This window comes from Pseudophryne corroboree, chromosome 4 (genome assembly GCF_028390025.1).
Source record: "Pseudophryne corroboree isolate aPseCor3 chromosome 4, aPseCor3.hap2, whole genome shotgun sequence".
Classification (NCBI taxonomy): domain Eukaryota; kingdom Metazoa; phylum Chordata; class Amphibia; order Anura; family Myobatrachidae; genus Pseudophryne; species Pseudophryne corroboree.
The window spans coordinates 656,026,250-656,049,729 of NC_086447.1; the positions used below are offsets into that span (position 1 = coordinate 656,026,250).

The 23,480-nt window shown below is 45.8% G+C and overlaps 1 protein-coding gene across 3 annotated transcripts in view; it reads left to right on the forward strand.

Moving 5' to 3' along the window:
* LOC134910117 (kinesin-like protein KIF28) overlaps positions 1–23,480 on the forward strand; it is a 355,700-nt gene that overhangs the window by 220,122 nt on the left and 112,098 nt on the right. For all 3 annotated transcript variants that reach the window (XM_063917785.1, XM_063917784.1, XM_063917786.1), the window contains one exon: positions 7,330–7,436. In XM_063917785.1, coding sequence (XP_063773855.1) covers positions 7,330–7,436 — 107 coding nt within the window. The remainder of the gene's footprint in view (positions 1–7,329; positions 7,437–23,480) is intronic.

Consider the following 23,480-nt stretch of genomic DNA (forward strand, 5'->3'; position numbering starts at 1 on the left):
GAGGGGTGACAGGTGGTGTGAGGCTGTTGGATGTACAGGCAGCGGCAGCGGCGCCCGCGGTCTCGTGTCCCCGCGATCTCCGGTGTGGAGCTCTGCCGCCGGGCAGCCGTGGAAATCGAGTCCCCGGCTTGAGTGGAGGCGAAGGCCGCAACCTGCAGAGAGCTCTGGAAGCGTCTCCCGGCTCCGCAGCGCTTCGACGAGCTGACCGGCAGTGGTATGAGGAAGAGGGGTCAGTGCAGGGAGCACTTTTACAGGGCTGTAGTAGGCGTAAGGTGAGGTTTGGAAAGGTGTGTGGAGGGAGCAGTACAGGAATGCTGCTGTCCTCTATCCCGGTCAGGCCACGCCCCCCTGAATAAGATTTTTTAACATTTCATGAAGTTCTGTGTGAAGAAATAAAACTGTGTTACACGAGATACTTTTTATTCTCTTATTCACATATGACATCGTTGATCGAGGTCCTGCTGTGAAAGCCGTTCTACATATGAGGAACATAAAGAACTCCATTTATGCCTGAACTCAAGTATTGACAAGGGACGTATCAAACAATTGTAATTATTGTTACACTTACCATTTATTGTTATTCATTGTCATTTGGCGCCCCATATAGTGTATTACCTATTTTTTCCTGTTGTACTATTTTTGGGAGTGGGAACGCCCTTATTTGGTTTACACGGTTAAGGCAGCCTACACCGCGCATTGGAGAGGTGCTCCACTTACCTCTTCCAGTTATCCTGTTCGGTACCAGGAGGTTGTAGAAGGGGGGGGGGGGGGGGGGGGAAGAGGCTGTGTAAAGTCTGGGTAGTCTATTAAGGTACAAAGATTGCGCTGGTAGTTTATTAGTTCTACCTTAAAAAGCGCTGTGTGTGGGTTGGCCTCAATCTCTGTGTCTCTCTCTGGCATACTTGGGGGGAAACTATGTCTGACAATTCCCTGTGTGTGTGTGTGTGTGTGTGTTTAATATCTCACATAGCTATGTCTAGGGACTCTGTGTCATATGCTGCAGAAGATGTTTCCTCTCAGGAGGGATCCATTCCATGTACACAGGATTGTAATGCTTTGTCTCAGATCCCTATTGTTGAACCTGAGTGGTTAACTTCTATTAAAGGAATGATCTCTCAGATCTCTACCAGGGTAGCTCATACTGAGACTGAAACTCAGGTGTTAAAGAAGTCTATGGCAGTTTGGTCAGGCTCTGTCCCTATTCCTGCAAAATCTCCTAGCATGTTCCCACAATAACGTGCACTTGCCCAAATTATGCAAGATGACACGGATACCGATTCTGATACTGCAGACGGTGATGGGGATGTGGTGAGGGGGGCGGCATTCCTTGCAAAGGGGGTGCAGCTCATGATTGAGGCCATTAGAGAGTTGTTAAATATTAATGACACAACACCTAAGCAGGTTGAGGAGGCTTACTTCACTGACAATAAGAAAGCCTCGCTAACCTTCCCTGCGTCTAAAGAATTAAACGCTATATTTGAAAAATCCTGGGAAAACCCGGAGAAAACGGGTTCTGGTTGCTTTTCCCTCCTTTGAGGAAGTAAGGAAAAAATGGGAAAAACCTTCCATTGTTGAAGCGTCTGTTTCCAGACTGTCTAAAAAGGTGGTTTTACCTGTCCCTGGATCTACCGCGTTAAAAGAACCAGCGGATCGTAAGATTGACACTATGCTCAAATCCACTTACACTGCTTCAGGAATGGCGTTAAGGCCCACTATTGCCAGTGCTTGGATTTCTAAAGCCATAGTATAGTAGGCAGGCACATTACTAGAGGATTTGGAAACAATGGACAAGTGACATTGAATTGTTTTTACGTAACATACAGGATTCTTCGGGGTTCATGGTGGAATCCATGAAGGACCTGGGTACGCTGACTGCACGGATATCTTCCATGTCGGTCTCAGCCCGCAGGGGACTCTGGCTACGCCAATGGTCTGCAGACACAGAATCCAGGAGAAGTGTGGAGAACCTACTCTACACAGGTCAGGCTCTATTTGGGGAGGCATTGGATGCGCGGATTTCCATGGCAACCGCGGGTAAGTCACCTTTGCATCCCTCTGCTACACCTTTTACGAAGACACCATTTTCGTCAGCTGTGCCGCAGTCCTTTCGGACCGCTAAGACAAAAAAGTCCAAACCTCCTACCACTTTCTTTAGAGGTGGTCGTGCAAAATCCAAAAAGCCTGCACCCGTTTCAGACAAGTCTGAGTGTTGTCCAGCCTGGATACCTGGGTACAGGATATTGTGTCCCAGGGGTGCAGACTGGAGTTACAAGAATCCCGCCTCACCGATTCTTCAAATCAGGCTTGCCAGCTTTGCTGACAGACAGGGCTATACTACAGGAAGCCATCCTAAAATTGGAAAAGTCACAGGTCATTGTCCCAGTTCCACCTCATATGCAAAACAAGGGTTATTATTCAAACCTTTTCGTGGTACCGAAACCGGATGGTTCGGTCAGGCCAATTTTGAACTTGAAATTGTTGAACCCTTACCTGAGGGTGTTCAAATTCAAAATGGAGTCTCTCAGAACAGTGATTTCAGGTCTGGAGGAGGGAGAGTTTCTGGTATCCCTGGATATCAAGGATGCATACCTCCACATTCCAATTGGCTGCCGCACCAGGCTTATCTCAGATTTGCACTGTTAGACAGTCACTATCAATTTCAGGCACTGCCATTTGGCCTCTCCACAGCACTGAGGGTGTTTACCAAGGTGATGGCAGAGATGATGGTTCTCCTCCGCAGACAGGGAGTGAACATAATTCCATATCTGGACGATCTGCTGATAAAGGCATCGTCCAGGGAGATGTTGTTGCAGTCCATTTTTCTCACGACTCATCTGCTCAGGGAACACAGTTGAATCCTGAACCTTCCAAAATCACATTTGGAGCCGACAAGGAGGTTGTCTTTTCTGGGAATGATCCTCGACACGGAAGTGCAGAGGGTGTTTCTACTGGAGGAGAAAGCGTTGGTGATTCAAACAATGGTCTGGGATGTACTGAAGCCAGCCCGGGTATCGGTTCATCAGTGCATTCACCTTCTGGGGAAGATGGTGGCCTCTTACGAGGCTCTACAGTATGGAAGGTTTCATGCTCGGTCCTTCCAACTGGATCTCCTGGACAAGTGGTCGGGATCTCATCTACACATGCACCAGAGAATACGTCTGTCGCCGAAAGCCAGGATTTCACTCCTCTGGTGGCTGCAACTACCTCACCTTCTGGAGGGCCGCAGGTTCGGGATTCAGTACTGGATCCTTCTAACCAAGGATGCAAGTCTCCGGGGCTGGGGCGCACTCACTCAGGGGGAAACCTTCCAAGGAAGGTGGTTAAGCCTGGAATCCAGCCTTCCAATAAACATTCTGGAACTAAGAGCCGTCTAAAACGGTCTTCTCCAAGCGGCCCATCTTCTGCGAGATCGAGCCATTCAAGTGCAGTCGGACAATGTAACGACGATGGCTTACATAAACCGACAGGTTGGAACGAAGAGCAGAGCTGCAATGTCAGAGGTAACGAGAATCATCCTCTGGGCAGAAAAACACGCGTTGGCGCTGTCAGCAATCTTCATTCCAGGAGTAGACAACTGGGAAGCGGACTTCCTCAGCAGACACGATCTCCATCCAGGAGAGTGGGGACTCCATCCAGAGGTGTTCAAGGAGGTAACAGATCTTTGGGGTGTACCTCAAATAGACATGATGGCCTCTCATCTCAACAATAAGCTTCGGCGGTATTGTTCCAGGTCGAGGGACCCAAAAGCCATGGCGGTGGACGCCCTAGTGACTCCGTGGGTGTTCCAGTCGGTGTACGTGTTTCCTCCACTTCCACTCATTCCAAGAGTTGTAAAACTCATAAGGAGAACCAGAGTTCAGGCAATCCTCATTGCTCCGGACTGGCCGAGAAGGGCTTGGTACGCGGATCTTCTGGATCTACTGCTAGAAGAGCCAAGGCCTCTTCCTCTTCGGGAGGACCTGCTGCAACAGGGGCCATTCACTTATTAAGACTTACCATGGCTACGTTTGACGGCATGGAGGTTGAACGCCAGAGCTTAGCTCGGAAGGGCATTCCGAACAAAGTTATTCCTACCCTGATTCAAGCTAGGAATAGAGTAACGTCTAAACATTACCATCGCTTTTGGAAAAAGTATGTATCTTGGTGTAAATCCAAGAAATTTCCTACGGTGGAGTTTCAACTGGGACGTTTTCTCCTTTTCCTGCAAGCAGGTGTGGATATGGGCCTGTGTTTGGGATCCGTAAAGGTCCAGATTTCGGCCCTATCCATTTTCTTCCAGAAACAGTTGGCTTCCCTCCCTGAGGTTCAGACGTTTTTGAAAGGGGTTCTGCACATCCAGCCTCTCTTTGTGCCGCCTACGGCACCCTGGGATCTTAACGTGGTGTTGCAGTTCCTCCAATCTGATTGGTTCGAGCCCCTACAGGAGGTTGAGGTCAAGTTTCTCACGTGGAAGGCTGTCACTTTGCTGGCCTTAGCTTCTGCTAGATATGTGTTGGAGTTGGGGGCTTTGTCTTGTAAGAGCCCCTACTTGATCTTCCATGAGGATAGAGCTGAGCTCCGGACACGTCAGCAGTTCCTTCAAAAGGTTGTGTCAGCATTTCATATCAACCAACCTATTGTGGTGCCAGTTGCTAATGACTCCTATTCTTCAAAGTCCTTGGATGTTGTAAGGGCTCTGAAAATCTATGTGAAGAGGACTGCTCATCACAGAAAATCAGACTCTGTTTGTCCTGTATGATCCCAAGAAACTTGGGTGTCCTGCTTCTAAGCTGACGATCTCTCGCTGGATCAGGTTCACTATCCAGCATGCGTATTCTACGGCAGGTTTGCCGTGTCCCACGTCTGTTAAGGCCCACTCTACTCATAAAGTGGGTTCTTCCTGGGCGGCTGCCCGGGGTGTCTTGGCTTTACAGCTTTGCCGAGCGGCTACTTGGTCTGGGTCGAACACGTTTGCAAAGTTCTACAAGTTTGATACCTTGGCCTCTGAGGACCTAAAGTTTGGTCAATCAGTTCTGCAGGAGTCTCTGCGCATTCCCTCCCATTCTGGGAGCTTTGGTACATCCCCATGGTACTAATGTGGACCCCAGCAACCTCTAGGATGTAAGAGAAAATAGGATTTTGGTTACCTACCGGTAAATCCTTTTCTCGTAGTCCGTAGAGGATGCTTGGCGCACGCCCAGCGCTTCGTGATCCTGCAGTGGTAACTTAGTTCAGTACTGCTTAGTTCTTGGGTAAGTACTGTTTTGTTACTTGATTAAGTAATATTGTTCAGCCGTTTCTAATGTTTCAAGCTGGTTAGCTTGGTTTGCCTTGTCTGTGTGAGCTGGTGTGAATCTCGCCACTATCTGTGTAAAATCCTTCTTTCGAAGTTGTCCGTCTCCTCGGGCACAGTTTCTAGACTGAGTATGGTAGGAGGGGCATAGAGGAAGGAGCCAGCCCACACTCTCAAACTCTTAAAGTGCCAGTGGCTCCTAATGGACCCATCTATACCCCATGGTACTAATATGAACCCCAGCATCCTCCACGGACTACGAGAAAAGGCTTTACCGGTAGGTAATTAAAATCCTATTATTCTGTCTGCCATACTGTGTAAAAAGGGGGACGCTGTCTGCCGTAATGTGCAAAAAGGGGGACACTGTCTGCCATAATGTGTAAAAAGGGGGACGCTGTCTGCCATAATATGTAAAAAGGGACGCTGTCTGCCATAATGTGTAAAAAGGGGATGCTGTCTGCCGTAATGTGTAAAAAGGGGCGCTGTCTGCCGTAATGTATACAAAGGGAACGCTGTCTGCCGTAGTGTGTAAAAAGGGGACGCTGTCTGCCGTAATATGTAAAAAGGGGACGCTGTCTGCCAGAATGTGCAAAAAGGGGCACGCTGTCTGCCGTAATGTGCAAAAAGGGGGACGCTGTCTGCCGTAATGTGTAAAAAGGGGACGCTGTCTGCCGTAATATGTAAACAGGTGGACTGGCTGCCGTTATGTGTAAAAAGGGGGACTGGCTGCAGTAATGTGTAAAAAGGGGGACGCTGTCTGCTGTTATGTGTAAAAAGTGGGACTGGCTGCTGTTATGTGTAAAAAGGGGGACTGTCTGCCGTAATGTGTAAAAAGGGGGACTGTCTGTCGTAATGTGTAAAAGGGGCTCTACCTGGTGTAGTGTCGCTACTGTGCGTCGTAATTTGAATAATGGAGACTACTGTGCACCTTAGTATTAATTGGTATTATTTTGTGGCCACACCCCTTTCCCATAAAGCCACGCCCCTATATTTTTTGTGCGCGCCTAAGCCGTGCACTTCCCCCCTTTTACATAAGTGTGGGGGGGGGGGGGTGTCGCCAATGCCATTTCTGCACACAGCGCTAAAATGCCTAGTTACGGCACTGGCCTGACTCATGGAAGCAGTGCAGTTTCTTGCAGCAGGTTAGGCGTGCCGATGCACTTTGTGATTGTCCGGGTGCTCCCCCTCCTACCTGTCATTAGTACTCTGCTCGGGAAGCGCAGTTTCACGAAATGACACGTTGCACACAATCCTGGCACTACACAGCTTATGGAAACTAGCATTACACAGCCCTGGCAACGATCATGACACCCGTCCGAGAGCATGAAACCCCTGGCAACTAGCATGGATCCCAGAGCATGAAACCCCTGGCAACCAGCATGGCTCCCAGAGCATGAAACCTCTGGCAACCAGCATGGATCCTAGAGCATGAAACCCCTAGCAACCAGCATGACACCCAGCTCGTGAAACACTTGGCAACGAGCAGGTATTTTAAAAGTAATTAGAAGCTTTACTGTAGGGCATAGCGTATCAAGGGCATTGTGGTGTGCGGTTTAATATGGTGGATTTTTTTTTCTGTGGTGGCCCTGATCTGCTGGTGCAGGGTCAAAAACTGGGGTGTAAGGCAGTCTTTTCAGGCGAGACCATGTCCAATTCCGCAAGGCCATACCGACTTTAGCAAGGCAACGCCTCCTTGTATTTCTTATATCTAAGTGTGTGTGTGTGTGGGGGAGGGTGCATGGGTGCTACAGTGGATTTGCCTATATTTTGATGTTTTTGCAGAGCCTTCACCACTTTAGATGTTTTTATAGTGTCCTCTCTGGGTGAAAATAAAAGTACATCATGTGTATACAGTTTTGAGTGCCCTTTCTCTACAAAATGTATAGCTAAATAGAAATAAATATATATATATATATATACACAATAGATAGATAGATATATAGATAGATAGATAGATAGATAGATAGATAGATAGATAGATAGATAGATAGATAGATAGATAGATAGATAGATAGATAAACTAATTTTTTTGTTTTTTTCGGTGTGTTGCTTTTCAGAAGGTTGCCCTGAAATTGACTGGTCTCTGCCAGACACAGCATGCACAAATGAAGGCTTTATTCTAATTGATAGTATGAAAACTGTACACTCCAGTTCATCTTTAGTGGTAAGTACCAAAATATTAATATATTTTAATTAAACTGTTTTACATTAGAGCATCATCATCTTCTTTTAATATGTTAATTTTACTAAATGGAAGCTGCCAATTCTTAATTTCCTTTCTTTTAATATTGTACATGTCTACGCCCACTGACCTCTGCTGTCACTCTCCAGCCACAGCTACTGTAGAAGCATATGATGCTGTTACTACATTTTTAACTTTCTGCTTAAATTCATGTTACCTTTTTTACACCGTTTTTTATGCATCAATGACCCAACTGAGGAAGTAATAAAATAGGATTTTAATTACCTACCGGTAAATCCTTTTCTCGTACTCCGTAGAGGATGCTGGGGTCCACATTAGTACCATGGGGTAAAGACGGGTCCATTGGGAGCCATGGGCACTTTAAGAGTTTAATAGTGTTGGCTGGCTCCTCCCTCTGTGCCCCTCCTACCACACTCAGTCTAGAAACTGTGCCCGAGGAGACGGACATACTTCGAGAGAAGGAAATATACAGATAGTGGAGAGATTCATACCAGCTCACACATAACAACAGAAGTCCAAGCCAATCAGCTTGAAACAAGTCAGCAACGGCTGAACAACAGTACTTAACCAAGTAGTAATGCAGTACTTAATCAAGTAACAAGGCAGTACTGAACCAAGTAACAACTGCAGGAAAACAAAGCACTGGGCGGTCACCCAGCATCCTCTACGGACTACGAGAAAAGTATTTACCGGTAGGTAATTAAAATCCTATTTTCTCTTACGTCCTAGAGGATGCTGGGGTCCACATTAGTGCCATGGCGATGTACCAAAGCTCCCAGTACTGGAGGGAGAGCGCAGAGGCTCCTGCAGAACCGATTGACCAAACTTTAGGTCCTTAGAGGCCAAAGTATCGAACTTGTAGAACTTAGCAAACGTGTTAGACCTTTACCAAGTTGCTGCTTGGCAAAGTTGTTAAGCCGAGACACCCTGGGCAGCCGCCCAGGAAGAACCCACTTTACGAGTAGAATGGGCCTTAACAGATTTTGGACACGGCAAGCCTGCCGTAGAAAAAAGCATGCTGGATAGTACACCTGATCCAGTGAGAAATTGTCTGCTTAGAAGCAGGCCACCCAACCTTGTTGGGATCATAAAGGACAAACAGAGCATCCGACTTACTGTGACGAGAAGTTCTCTTCACATAAATCTTCCAAGGACTTTGATGTGATTGAGGAGTCAGTAGCCACTGGCACCACAATAGGTTGGTTGATATGAAAAGCCGACACAACCTTCGGAAGAAATTGCTGACGCGTCCGGAGCTCAGCTCTATTTTCATGAAAAATCAAATAGGGGCTGTTGCAGGACAATGCCCCCAATTCTGACACACGTCTAGCAGATGCCAATGCCAATAGTGTGACAGCCTTTCAAGTAAGAAACTTGACCTCAACCTCCTGTAAAGGCTCAAACCAATCCGATTGCAGGAACTGCAGCACCACGTTGAGTTCTCAAGGTGCCGTAGGAGGCACAAAGAGAGGTTGGATGTGCAGAACCCCTTTCAAGAAAGTCTGAACCTCAGGGAGGGCAGCCAATTGTTTCTGGAAGAAGATGGACAAGGACGAAATCTGGACCATTATGGAGACCAGACACAGGCCCACATCCACTCCTGCTTGCAAGAAGAGGAGAAACCATCCAAGTTGAAACTCCCCCGTAGGAAACTTCTTGGATTCACACCAAGACCCATACTTTTTCCAAATGCGATGGTAATGTCTTGACGTTACTCCTTTCCTAGCCTGGGTAGGAATAACCTTGTTCGGAATGCCCTTCCAAGCTAAGATCTGACGTTCAACTTCCATGCCGTCAAACGTAGCTGTGGTAAGTCTTGATAAGTGAACGGCCCCTGTCGCAGAACGTCCTCTCGAAGAGGAAGAGGCCTCGGATCTTCTAACAGTAATTCCAGAAGATCCGCGTACCAAGCCCTTCTCGGCCAGTCCGGAGCAATTAGGATCACCTGAACTCTTGTTATTTTGATTAGTTTGAGAATCCTTGGGATGAGTGGAACTGGAGGGAACACATACACTGAGTTGAACACCCACGGAGCTACCAGGGCGTCCACTGCCACTGCTTGTGGATCCCTCAACCTGGAACAGTACCGTTGAAGCTTCTTGTTGAGGTGTGAGGCCAAGTCTATTAGAGGTACTCCCCAAAGACACATCACTTCTGCAAACACCTCTGGGTGGAGGCCCCACTCTTCCGGATGGAGATCGTGTCTGCTGAGGAAGTCCGCTTCCCAGTTGTCCACTCCAGGAATTAAGATTGCTGACAGCGCCACCGCGTGTTTTTCCGCCCAGAGGATGATTCTTGTTACCTCTGATATTGCAGGTCTGCTCTTCATTCTGCCCTGTCGGTTTATGTAGGCCACTGTCATTACATTGTTCGACTGAAATTGAAGGGCCTGATCTTTTAGAAGATGTGCCACCTGTAGAAGACCGTTTTACACGGCTCTTAGTTCCAGAATGTTTATTGGAAGGATGGATTCCAGAGTTTACTACCTTCCCTGGAAGTTTTCCCCCTAGGTGACTGCTCCCCAACCTCTGAGACTTGCATCCGTTGTTAGGAGGATCCAATTCTGAATCCCGAACCTGCGGCCCTCTAGTATGTGAGAGGTTTGCAGCCACCAGAGGAGCGAGATTCTGGCTTTCGGTGACAGACGTATCCTCTGGTGCATGTGACGATGACATCCCGACCATTTGTCCAGGAGATCCAGTTGGAAGGACCGTGCATTAAATCTTCCGTACTGTAGAGCCTTGTAGGAGGCAACCATCTTCCCCAGAAGGTGAATGCACTGATGAACCGATACCCGCGTTGGCTTCAAGACCTGCCGTACCATTGCTTGTATCACTAACGCTTTCTCTTCCGGTAGAAACACCCTCTGTACTTCTGTGTTGAGGATCATCCCCAGGAAGGACACTCTCCTTGTCGGCTCCAAATGCAACTTTGGAAGGTTCAGGATCCACCCATGATCCTGGAGCAGTTGAGTTGAGAGAGCAATGCTTTGTAACAGCTTCTCCCTGGAAGACGCTTTTATCAGCAGGTCGTCCAGATAAGGAATTATGTTCATACCCTGCTTGCGAAGGAGTAGCATCATCTCCGCTATCACCTTGGTGAACACTCTTGGTGCCGTGGAGAGGCTAAACGGCAGCGCCTGAAACTGATAGTGTCCAGTAGCGCAAATCTGAGATAAGCCTGGTGAGGCGGCCAGAGTGGAATGTGAAGGTACACATCCTTGATATCCAAGGATACCAGGATTTCCCACTCCTCCAGACCTGAGATCACCGCTCTCAGAGACTCCTTCTTGAATTTGAATTCCCTCAAATAGGGGTTCAATGACTTTAGGTTTAATATCGGTCTTACCGAACCATCCGGTTTCGGTACCACAAACAGGTTTGAGTAATAACCTTTGTGGTGTAGGTGAGGTGGAACTGGAACAATGACATTTGAACCTAGCAATTTTTTAATGGCTTCATGTAGGATAGCACTTTCTGTCAGTGAAGCTTGCAAGCCTGATTTGAAGAATCTGTGAGGTGGGAGTTCTTAAAAACTCCAGTCTGTACCCTTGGGTAACAATATCTTGTCCCCAGGGATTCAGGCCTGAGGACACCCAGACATGACTGAAATTTCTTAGTCTTGCTCCCACCTGCCCGATCTCCAGGCTGGGAGGTCAACCATTTTGCCAAGGATTTTGAGGAAGCAGAACCAGGCTTCTTTTCCTGGGAACCTGTAGGTGCAGGATTTTGGGATTTCCTCCGACCACCTCTAAAGAAAGTGGAGGGGATTTGGACTTTTTTGCTTTAGCGGTCCGAAAGGACTGCATCGCAGATGTAGGATATGATTTCTTAGGTAGTGGTGTAGCAGAGGGAAGAAAAGTTGACTTACCAGCAGTTGCAGTTGATATCCACGCATCTAACGCTTCCCCAAACAGAGCCTGACCTGTGAAGGGTAGGTTCTCCACACTCTTCTTGGATTCCGCATCCGCAGACCATTGGCTTCCGCCATGAAACCCGCAGAATCCTGTATGTGACGTAAAAACAATTCAATATCACTTCTATCCATAGAATCTAAATCCTCTAGTAAAGTGCCTGACCACTTTACAATGGCTTTAGAAATCCATGCACAAGCAATAGTGGGTCTTAAAGCTACGCCATTAGCTGTGTATAAAGATTTGAGTGTAGTCTCAATCTTGCGGTCAGCCGCTCTTTTAAAGCGGTGGACCCAAGGACAGGTAAAACCACTTTTGTAGACAATCTAGAAACAGAAGCGTCTACGACTGGCGTGTTTTCCCACTTTTTCCTATCCTCCTCCGGGAAAGGGAAAGCAATGAGAACCCTTTTAGGAATTTGAAACCTTTTTCCGGATTTCCCCAGAATTTTTCAAACAATGCGTTCAATTCTTTAGACGCAGGGAAGGTAAGGGAGGCTTTCTTAATGTCAGTAAAGTAAGCCTCCTCCACCTGCTCAGGAACCTTATCAGTAATGTGCAAAACATCCCTAATAGCCTCAATCATGAGTTGCACCCCCTTAGCAAGGGATGCCTCCCCCCCCTCCCCCGTATATCACCATCACGTCCCCTGAATCAGAGTCGGTATCCGTGTCGACATGCATTATTTTTGCAAGAGCACGCTTTTTAGGATATACATCAGGGGTCTTGGGTGCGGTAGCGGGAGCTGAATACGACAAAACCTCTACAGATCTTTTCAAAACCTGAGTTTCAGTCTCATTATGAGCTATCCTAGATGAAATCTGGGATATCATTCCCTTAATAGAAGCCACCCATTGGGGTTTGGATTCAGAAAGCTGAGACAGTATATTACATTCCCGAGTACATGGAATAGGCTCCTCTGGAAAAGATACACACTCTGCAGCACAAGGTTCAGAGTTCCTAGACATGGTAATGTGAGATACATCAACATACACACACGGGAAAATGTCAGACACGGTTTCCCCCAGAGTACCTTCAAAGAGACACAGAGAATAAGGAGCCAGCACACACAGCACCCCAGTAGGCAGGAATATGATAAATGCCTGGCGCTGACTGAGTAACCTTAATAGGTTAAACAGTTAATAACACTCTCTCCCCCCCCCCCTTCTATAACCCCCTGGTACCGCACAGGATAGCTGGAGTTATGTGGAGGGTCAGCGCTCCCTGTCAGCGTCTCTGTATGTGATCTGCAGAGAGAAAATGGTGCTGGTGAGTGCTGGATCTGCTCTGAGGAGAAGCCCTGCCCCCTGTAATGGCGCGTCTTCCTGCACTTATTAGTTTGTACTGGCCTGAGGTTTGCTGCAGCTAACAGTGGGATTAGCCCCTGTTAGCATAATTTTGACCAGTGTTAGGGTGTTGCGCTGGCCCAGGGCACCCCTCACAGCGCCACACACTATGGTACCGCTGAGCCCTCCGGAGCGCAGCCTGTCAGTGCTAGGCTCCGGCCCTTATGCCGCCATTCACGCCGGTGACCCGCTTACCAAGGCACCGGCGTCATACTCGCCACTCCATCTTCTGGTTCTGTTAGGGGGTGGCGGCAGTGCTGTGGGAGTGAGCGGTCGCCTTAGGGGCTTGCGATCATCACCTTCAGGAGCTCGGTGTCCTGTCAGCGGAGATAGGGGCCATTAACCTCAAGATTTGGATCCTACTCCCCCCCCCCCCCCTCCCTAATTCCCACGAAGCAGGGAGGCTGTTGCCAGCAGTCTCCCTGTACCTAACGCTTTAAAAAAAAACAGTAAAACTAAGAGAACTCCTAGGAGCTCCCCTAGCTGTGACCGGCTCCACCGGGCAAATTTTCTAAACGGAGTCTGGTAGGAGGAGCATAGAGGGAGGAGCCAGCCCACACTGTTAAACTCTTAAAGTGCCCATGGCTCCCAAGGGACCCATCTATATCCCATGGTACTAATGTGGACCTCAGCATCCTCTAGGACGTATGAGAAAAGCTTTTATTACTCTTATTTAATCCTCAATAATGTCTAACCTCATACTATATAAAGATAAGGCTTGGTTTTCTGATGGGCAGAGGCTCAAGTGACTTTTATGGCATGGTTTTTAACTTGACACAAATTGCGCATAAAATAGCGAGCAGTATAGTTCATAAGGTGACTCATTTAGAGTTTCATGTACACATGTTTTGGGCGTTTTTTTGTAATAAAATACACTTTTAGGTGTCGCACATGCACAGAAAAAATACTTTCCATTGCACCTATATTCAGATTCGGCTGCATCTTATTCTTATAATTCCTTATGCTAAGAGATGCTGAATGGGTTTGGATGAGCTAGATCAAGTCTAGGCAGAATCCATGCATTCAAGGTATACCTACTGTAGACAAAGATGCATATGCGCCTGTAAGGGAGCGTGCTGTATCTCATGTGTGCTCATCCCCTGGTGTAAACAATCAGCAGGTGCTTATAATTGGCTGATTGTGTCTGGCTCATTCCACTGTATATAAATAATTTGTGTGGCTGCTATTTTATATAAAGTGTGGCAATTTGTTCACGTTGATATGCTTTCAGGCCACGGCAGCTGAATGTTTCCATTTGATTTTTAAAGGGGAAGAAAACAGAAGTTTGTATTTAATTGAATTTCATTTTGTACTTTTATTTTGTATTTATTCTCTATATTTTGAATAGTTATTAGATGGTAAATGCAGCTTTCACATTTAGTAATACAGGTTGAGTATCCCATATCCAAATATCCGAAATACGGAATATTCCGAAATACGGACTTTTTTGAGTGAGAGTGAGATAGTGAAACTTTTGTTTTCTGATGGCTCAATGTACACAAACTTTGTTTAATACACACAGTTATTAAAAATATTGTATTAAATGACCTTCAGACTGTGTATATAAGGTGTATATGAAACATAAATGAATTGTGTGAATGTAGACACATTTTGTTTAATGCACAAAGTTATAAAAAAATATTGGCTAAAATTACCTTCAGGCTGTGTGTATAAGCCTATAAGGTGCATATAAAACATAAATGCATTCTGTGCTTAGATTTAGGTCCCATTGCCATGATATCTCATTTTGGTATGCAATTATTCCAAAATACGGAAAAATCCGATATCCAAAATACCTCTGGTCCCAAGCATTTTGGATAAGGGATACTCAACCTGTAACACTATCTTATGTACATAACACTTCATTACTATGGTGGTCATTCCGAGTTGTTCGCTCGCTAGCTGCTTTTAGCAGCATTGCACACTCTAGGCCGCCGCCCTCTGGGAGTGTATCTTAGCTTAGCAGAATTGCGAACGAAAGATTAGCAGTTCTGCTATTAAATATTTCCCTGCAGTTTCTGAGTAGCTCCAGACCCACTCCTAGATTGCGATCACCTCAGTCCGTTTTGGTTCCTGGTTTGATGTCACAAACACACCCTGCGTTCGGCCAGCCACTCCCCCATTTCTCCAGCCACTCCTGCGTTTTAGCCTGACACGCCTGCGTTTTTTAGCGCACTCCCGGAAAACGCTCAGTTTCCGCCCAGAAAACCCACTTCCTGTCAATCACTCACCGATAAGCAGAGCGACTGAAAAGCGTCGCTCGGACCTGTGTAAAATTGCAAAGTTTTGTGTGAAAATGCTTAGCGCGTGCGCCCTGCGGCCCATACGCATGCGCAGATTCGCCCATTTTTAGCCTGATCGCTATTCTGCTAAAAACGGCAGTGAGCGAACAACTCGGAATGACCACCTATAATGGGTAATGTGACTAGCATTTATTACTAACACTGTCAAGCTACTGGTGTAAATTATCATTATCATCATGTTCTTTATATAGCACTTTCCTCCCATAGGACTCAGTGTGCTTTACATTAGCATTTAAAAACACCATATACAAAATAAGCCTAACAGGAGAGAACTAATGATTTAGTATGTGTTTTTTTTTAGGAATTAAAGAGGCATTAATGAATCCTTGAGTAAACAGGAAAGTGTTGAGTCTGTTTTTTAAGGATTCTAGGGTGGAGGCCTCTCCAACTGTGCGGGGCCGAGAGTTCTATAATGTTGGAGCCGAAAAGCTAAAAGCTCAACCCCCAAATGAATTTGGGGACATTCTAGGTACTGCTAATAGTCCTTCATCTACAGATCACAGTAATCGAGTGGGGCACTAAGGAATCAGAAGCTGTTTAGGATACCTTGGACCCTGGTCATGTAAAGCTTTGAAAGTCAGTAAACCAATATTGAAATAGATTCGCCATCTTACAGGCAGCCATTGGCGAGAGTAGAGAATGGCTCAAACTAGTGCTTCTCCTGTTAACAGTGCAGTATTCTTTTTTTTCCCCCAAAATATTTTTATTAAATTCCTCCAAAAGTACATTACAGAATCGAAAAGAGAACAGCATGTATATCAGAGAATATCAGTATTGTAACAATCAGATAGGGTTAATAAAAGTATACAGCATATATAAGTAGATGGAGGAAATTTTCTAATTTTCTAAAATAAACAACAAAAAACAAACTGTAAATCACCAGAAGAGCGGCAGCTATGTTGCAGTATATTGAAGATGGAGCTGGACACAGCTGATGATATACTGACACTCAATTCTGGCAGTATAAAAAAGACAAATATCACAAAAACAATATTCAACAGAATAAACTAAGTGAACAAAAACACCTACCAAGAGCCACAGGCCACCAATCCGTCCATAGAATTGTCCGTCCAATCCACCAAGGGAGAAACAGACGAAATAAGGAGATAGGGAAAAGAGAAAAGGTGTGGAGAGGGAGGAGCATGGAAAAAGAAAAGGGGGGGGGGGAGATAGAAAGCTCAGTCAGTCAGAGAATTCCGGCTATCAAGTTGTTGGAGAGAATACCAAAAGGTGGATTGAAAACATTTATGTATTGCTAGTTTAGTGTGGGAAGGAAGGGTGTGAATATATTTATCCCAGCACTTAAAGAGTGTAGGAGTTAGAGTTTCTTTGTGAATAGAAGCCTCCAACCAGTCCATATTAAATAAAAAGAGTAACCTAGAAGTAGCCATAGAGAGAGTGGGAGGGGTAATATCGCTTTTTTCCGTACTGCTGAAAGTAATACAACCAGTTTTTTTATCAGTGCGTGGAATTCCAGGTTGGTCAATCAGGTGACCAAAAAGAGCCCAGGGGACAGTACATTGAAAGGGGATGCCTAAGGTTGAGGTGCCATAGTGGTGTAAAGTATGCCAGAACTTTTGAATAGCAGGGCAGTCCCAGAGACAGTGAAAAAGATCAGCATTTATTACATCTGGCCCTATCTGATACACCCATTAAAAAACCTTGTTTAGGTGAGATATATGCCCTGAGCAGCAGTTTATAGGCTATTTCCTGATATATACTTGCCGGTATTAATTTAAGGGTCGCAAGGAAAGTGTCTAGTAGGTTTTCTACCGTGAGTGTGGGAATCAGGGAGATCCATTTCGCCAGATCAGGAAGATCAGTGTGAGGGTTTAATTCTAAACGGATACGGGTATATATAGATGATGTGGAGTAATTATTGGAGCGTAGGAGAGAATCCAAAGGGTTGAAAAAGTCTTGTTCCTTAAGGTGGGGGAGAACAGATAGAAGATAGTGCACAGCCTGAGAGTAATAGAATCCATGTAGAGGTGAGATCTTAAATTTCTCAATAGCTTCCTGGAATGGCAGAGGAGTGTGTGAAGGCGTCATCAGGTTACATAAAGATATTAAACCAGAGGAGTACCAAGCACTAAAAGGCAAAGAGGCAGCACCATTCTGGAACTCCAAGTTTCCAAGCAAGGGTAGGGATACCGAGTAATAATATTTAAGACCCAGAGCTTTTTTAGCCATTTTCCATGCCTTAATAGTGGAAGACAATAGTAGATTATCTAATTCAGGAGATTTTATTTGGGAGGGACGAGCATGTAAAAGGTAACCAAGTGAGAAGGGAGTACAAAGCTGAGATTCTAACTTAGTATCTGTGAATATATCATTACCACTGAGCCAATCCATGGCAAAGCGAAGCAGGTAAGCTAAATTATATTGTTTAATGTTCGGTAGATTCACACCTCCTTGATGTACAGACTGCAACATTTTTTTAAGACTTATTCTGTGTCGTTTATGGTTCCATATAAACTTGGAGAGCAGGGTATTGAGTAAAGAAAAATCAGAATTAGTGAGAAGAATGGGAGTCATTTTTAGAATATACAGGAGTTTTGGGAAGCTTGCCATTTTAAATAGGTTGCATCTTCCTAACACATTAAGGGGAAGGCTCTGCCAGAGGCTAAGTTCGTCTCGGATTTTATGTATGATCGGGGTAATATTATGTGCGTAGAGAGTGGAAAGATGTTGTTGTAGAGCAACTCCTAAAAATGTGATATGGGAAGGTGCCCATCTAAACGGGAAGGGACTAACCCAATCCAGTCGCGCCTGGCCAAATATAGCCAGGGCTTCTGACTTGGCAAAATTAATAGAGAAACCAGCAAAAGATGAGAATCTGTCAATTGCCTCTATCAATACGGGGAGGGACCGTTTGGGATCTGAGGTAAATATAAGAAGGTCGTCTGCGAAAGCTACAACTTTGAGTTCGCGATCCCCAATAACAATACCCCGAAACCCAGGTAACAGCTGGATATAGCAAATAAAGGGTTCCAATGCCAAATTAAAAAGTAAAGTGGAGAGAGGGCAGCCTTGCCTGGTACCTCTCTCAAGAGAAAATGATTGGGAGGCCACATTATTAACTATCACCTGGGCCATTGGGGCAGTGCAGAGGGCCGCATAAGACTACAAAAATTAGAGCCAAATTGCTGATGGGAAAGCACTCTAGAAAGGTGTGGCTAAGCTATTTTGTTGAAGGCTTTTTCGGCATCTAAATTAATAAGAATATTATCTTCCAAATTATGAAGGCGGGTATGAGAAATAGCTGCTATCGCTGATCTAATACCCTATACTGACTATCTGCCCTTAATAAAGCCTAACTGAGTTTGGGAAATGAGATGTGGTAAACAGGAGTGTAGGCGATTGGCCATTAGTTTGGTAAGCAATTTGAAATCTTGGTTAAGAAGTGAGATAGGGTGATAGGAACCCACGAGGGAGGGATCTTTACCTGTCTTGGCTATTACGATTATCCGCGCCTCGTTGAAATATAGTGGTATGGTCCCAGAGGTAAAGATATGATTATATAATTTGACTAAGGTAGGTGTGAGTTCAGCACTAAGCAATTTATAATATTTGGCCCCAAAGTGATCAGGGCCCGGGCTCTTGCCATTTGATAAAGATTTGATAGTTGTGAGTATCTCTTCCTCAGTTATAGATGTCAAGAAAGTCCCTGTCATCTCGAGAGAGGATAGGGAGCTGAGCATCACGCAAAAAGGATTGACCTGCCTCTATGTCATCCGGCTCTGCGGTATATAGGGATTTATAAAATTGCATAAATTAAGCGCAGATAGCCATCGGATCTGATATAATAGTTTCTGAAGATTTAACCGCTTCAACCCATGTACTTGTACGGGGTCCCCGAGCAAGGTTTGCCAGGAGTCTGCCCGATTTATTACCCCATCTAAAATATTTATTCCGCTGATAATCATATCATGCCTGGGCCTGTTCTGTTAGAAATGTATCATATATTTGTTTAGCGGTCAGGTATGCCTCTTTATGTGCAGGGGTGTCATGGCGTTTATATGTTCTATAAGTTGAGGTGAGAATGGAGCTCAATTCGTGTAGGCCGGAGGTAAACACTTTGCGTCTAGAGTTGACATACAAGATAATATGGCCTTAAATAACAGCTTTAGAGGCGCTCCAGAACAGTGAGACACCCTCCGCCTGGGCTAAATTATCCGAAACGTAAGTGTGCCAGGTATGTCTGAGGTGTAGGAGAAAGTCCTCCGAGTGTATAAGATAAGCAGGGAATCGCCAGCATTTGGAAAAACATTGAGGCCACGCAAGCTTGAGAGAAATCAGAATAGGGGCATGATCTGAGATAACTATATTCTTAATCGAGGTGTGAGTGACTTTAGGGAAGAGGTGACAGGATAGGAGAATACAATCAATACGAGAGTGCGTAGAGTGAGGGTGAGAGTAGAAGGAGTAGTCACGAAGGAGAGGATGATGTATACGCCAAGGATCAGAGAGAGCAAGTTGCGAGCAGAGGGAAGAAAGAAGATTACAGCAAGATTTGGAGGATGAGTCACTCACCCCAGACCTGTCCATGGACGGATCGATGACCGTGTTAAAATCTCCTCCGAAAATTAGATGGAACTCCCCCAGGAGTCCAGGACAAAAGTTTCTTTAGAACAACTGCAAAAAAATCCTGTTGAGAAACATTCGGGGCATATAGATTAAGGAGAGTATATAAGTCATTGTCAATTACCACATCTAATAAGATAAATCTCCCATTGGAATCGAGAAATTTCCTGCGTATCGAGAATTGTAAATATTTGTGAAAAAGAATGGCAACTCCCCTTATTATTAGAATAAGGGGCCGAGATACAATCTCCAATCCAGGGGGCATGTAAAGTGTTACGGGGATCATCTAGCCAATGCGTTTCCTGTAGAAAGGTGATGTGAGGAGTCATACGATGGAGGTGTGAGAGCACTTTCTTACGCTTTACTGGGGTATTAAGGCCCTCCACATTCCATGACACTATATTAAAAGTAAGAAGTGGGGTATCCCCCATGGCGATAGGTGAAATAGGAGCAGGATCAGCTATATCAGCCTATTCCTACGGACGGGAATGCAAGGAAATATGTATTAAAGATAAAGCAGGGCCCCTGCCCATCCCAGCGAGCGGGAAGGGGTTGACCCATGGAGGATTGGGGCTGGTAGACCCGGCAGGTGAAACAAACAACACTAAACATTAACAAAGTGAACAAACAAGAAAAACAAAAAAAGGTACAGCTCATTGTCTACACAGAGCTGTGCAGTTATTCCTCACCATATGACCTACAGGCGGAGAAAAAAAGGAGAAAAGCATGGACACAAGCAATAATAACAGTACAACATTCAAGTGGGTAGGCTCGAAAAGTGGGCTTTAGCGAGTGTGATGTCCTTGAAGAATAACGGCTTGCTGTCGTCAAAGACTCGCAATCGAGCCGGGTACAAAAGGGAGAATTTGATTTTGGCGTCAAACAGTTGCTTGCATAATGGGGCAAACTCCTTACGTTTAGCAGCGACAATAGTAGAGAAATCCTGAAAAATTAAAAGCCGGTCTCCATTGTAGGTTAGGCTGGCCGTCCTCCGGAAGTGATCCAAGAGCTTAGCCTTGTCAGCATAATTAAGGATTTTCATGATCACAGGGCACGGGCGACCAGAGTTCGTTTTACGTTCAGGGCCAATTCTATGCGCCCGCTCGATAGCCAGAGGGGTGCCTTTGAAATCCATAGCCAATTGTTGCGGTAACCAGTTGGAGAGAAGGTCAAGCAATTCAAGGCCTTTGACTGACTCGGGAATGCCCACCACCCGGAGATTACTTCTGCGTCCGCGATTCTCCAAATCATCTAGCTTTTGGGTCAGATCTGAAATATCTTTTTGCTGTGAAGTAATGGTAAGTTGTGCCGTATGCAAATCATCCTCCAGGGTAGACACCCTCTGTTCAACATCATCCAGGTGGCCAGAATGTTGAGTTAATTTAGACAAAGTAGAGTCAATAGCTTCCCTAATGCCCGCCAGTTTTTCATCTGGCAGGGTGCCTAACACCGCCGCAATATCCGCAGGTTTCATTTTGGAAGGTTTACTAGCTGGAACAGACTTGCGTTTTTGTAAAGATCTGGAACGGGTGACGGAACAATCCGAATCAGAGGAGTTTCCCCACACAGTATCGTCTCGGGTTGTGGAGGCAGAGCCAGCAACAGACATCGAGGTGGTAATGAAATTTTTTTCCATAAAAATTAGAATAAGCGGGCAATGGAGGGCTCAAAGCAGGGAATAATGAGGTCACATGGAGGAGAAGAAAAAAAATAGAAACCACAACAGGCTACATCTCAATGGATAACAGCTCAGGAGCAGTCGGCATCAGTCCGTAGACAGCACGATACAAGCGTAAGTGGGTGGGACTGAATGTCACATATTTGTGGGGGGCAGCATGAATTTGTATGAGGAATAGCTGGGGTGAGACAGTCAGCAGGAGAGCCAGGATGAGGAGGTAGTGTCAAAGTAGCTGGTGTTGTTACAGCAGCAGCAGCAGCAGCAGCAGCAGATAGTCACACAATACCAAGTAGGCTGGGAATAGAGAGCAAAGCAGCTCTCATGTATTTCAATCCGGAAAAGTCACTGGCAGAAAAACTGGGGCAGCAGATGTATAAAGAGACAAAAAAAAAGGGTCCCTCAGCCGAGAGGTTACCTGGGTGATGTATACATGGCACAGCTGCAGCAGGAGCGTGTGTGCGGTCAGGCTCTTCCAGCTGAGGTATGGGGGTCACAGCAGGGGCAGTGGGTCCAGTGACAGAGGTGACCTTGTCAGTGCATAGCCCAGCAAGGGCGCCAAAGCTGAAGTCCGCAGTGTAATGATCTCCGGCTCCCCCTCCAGGCAGACTTGAAAATTGAGGCCCCGGTCCCGGAGTGTGAACCGGCCGCAGTGCGGGTGGGTGCCTTTGCCGGGGGTGCAGGGGCTCAGCGGCAGGCAGCGGGTCCAGCGGTACAGCGGCCACGTCAGCGGGGTCATCGGCAGACGCGCCGCGGCAATTGTCCGCGGGTCAGGCCCTCCGGTCCTCTCCCTGGGCAGGTCTATAAAATCGAGGCGCCGGCGTCAGAGTAGCAGTAGGCCGCAGCCTGCAGGAGCGTTATATAACACTCCCCGGCTCCGCGACGCTGACCTGGTCACAGCGGGGGATAAATGAGGGTGGAAGGGAGGTGGATGGAGTAAAGGGGATGGTAAAGAAGGGCAGGGAGAGTGGTTTTAATAAGAGGGATGTAAGAGCACAGGGATTCAGCTGCCACTCTCCTCTGCCGTCAGGCCATGCCCCCATAGTGCAGTATTCTATCTTTCTGCACTCCGGTATCCAGTATGCAAGTTGCTGCTTGTAATTGTTATTGCAATCCCTGATTCCAGAAGACCTCAGATTGTTTCTATTATGTTTCCCTTTCCCTTCTCTGCTCCAAACCATACATATTAACATCTTTTAGTCTTTTCTGGTAAGTTTTGTGGTGTAGACCTTGCACCATTTGAGTTGTCCTTCTTTGTACAGTCTCTAATGTATTAATATCCTTCTTGAGATATGGCCTCCAGAACTGAACACAGTATTCTAGATGAGGCCGTACCAATGACCTACACAGTGGTATTATTTTTTAGGTATCTACTGCAATTTATAGAAATAATAAATTTTTCTGTAATTACTAGCAAAGGTATCGCTGCATATGGGATATCAATAAAGCATGGTTTTATAGGTGTACATAGTGCAATGCAGCTAGTGATAGGTGGGCCTAGAACATGTGCAGTGGACCAACCATTGTTACTAACTGTGGAGGGGTGCAGTACATAATTGTGTATGAAAATATATTAATGGGGTATAATAAATAGGATGGGGATGTAATGTAAAGTGCACCTATCTGACATTCAGAACTGTGTTTTCACATTAGTAGAGTGGCTAACATAGTTTAAAATGTAATTATTAAATATTCCCTGCAAAGCTCTATGCCAGGCATAGGCAACCCTTCTCATCTGAGAATAGCTTAGAATGTATTTTAATTATGATCTATTGAGCAAGGAGCATGATCAGAATCATCACTGCAGCTTCCGGTGACTCAAAACAAATCCCACACATCTTTCTCTGGATTTGTTTTTTTCCAGGGGGCAGTTCTGGACTGTATGGTGGATGACCAAACTCCTAGATGCGTTCATGAAACAGAAAATCCACCATTTTGCTGGGCTTGTGGGCAGTGCATTGTTGTCATAGAAAAGGGTACCATGAGCTCAAGTTCTTGAACAAAACCTGGAAATGGCTTCCAGCACTTGTGGAAGGCATTGGCTGACATATCAGTCCCAGAGTTGTATTTTAGCTACATGACCAGTTTTGGCTATAAAAACAGCCACCATCTGCTTGCCCATGCTGCGCTAAAATGGTAACTTCTGTGGTGGCGCACCTCCAACTGAGGTTCACACGGCCAACTG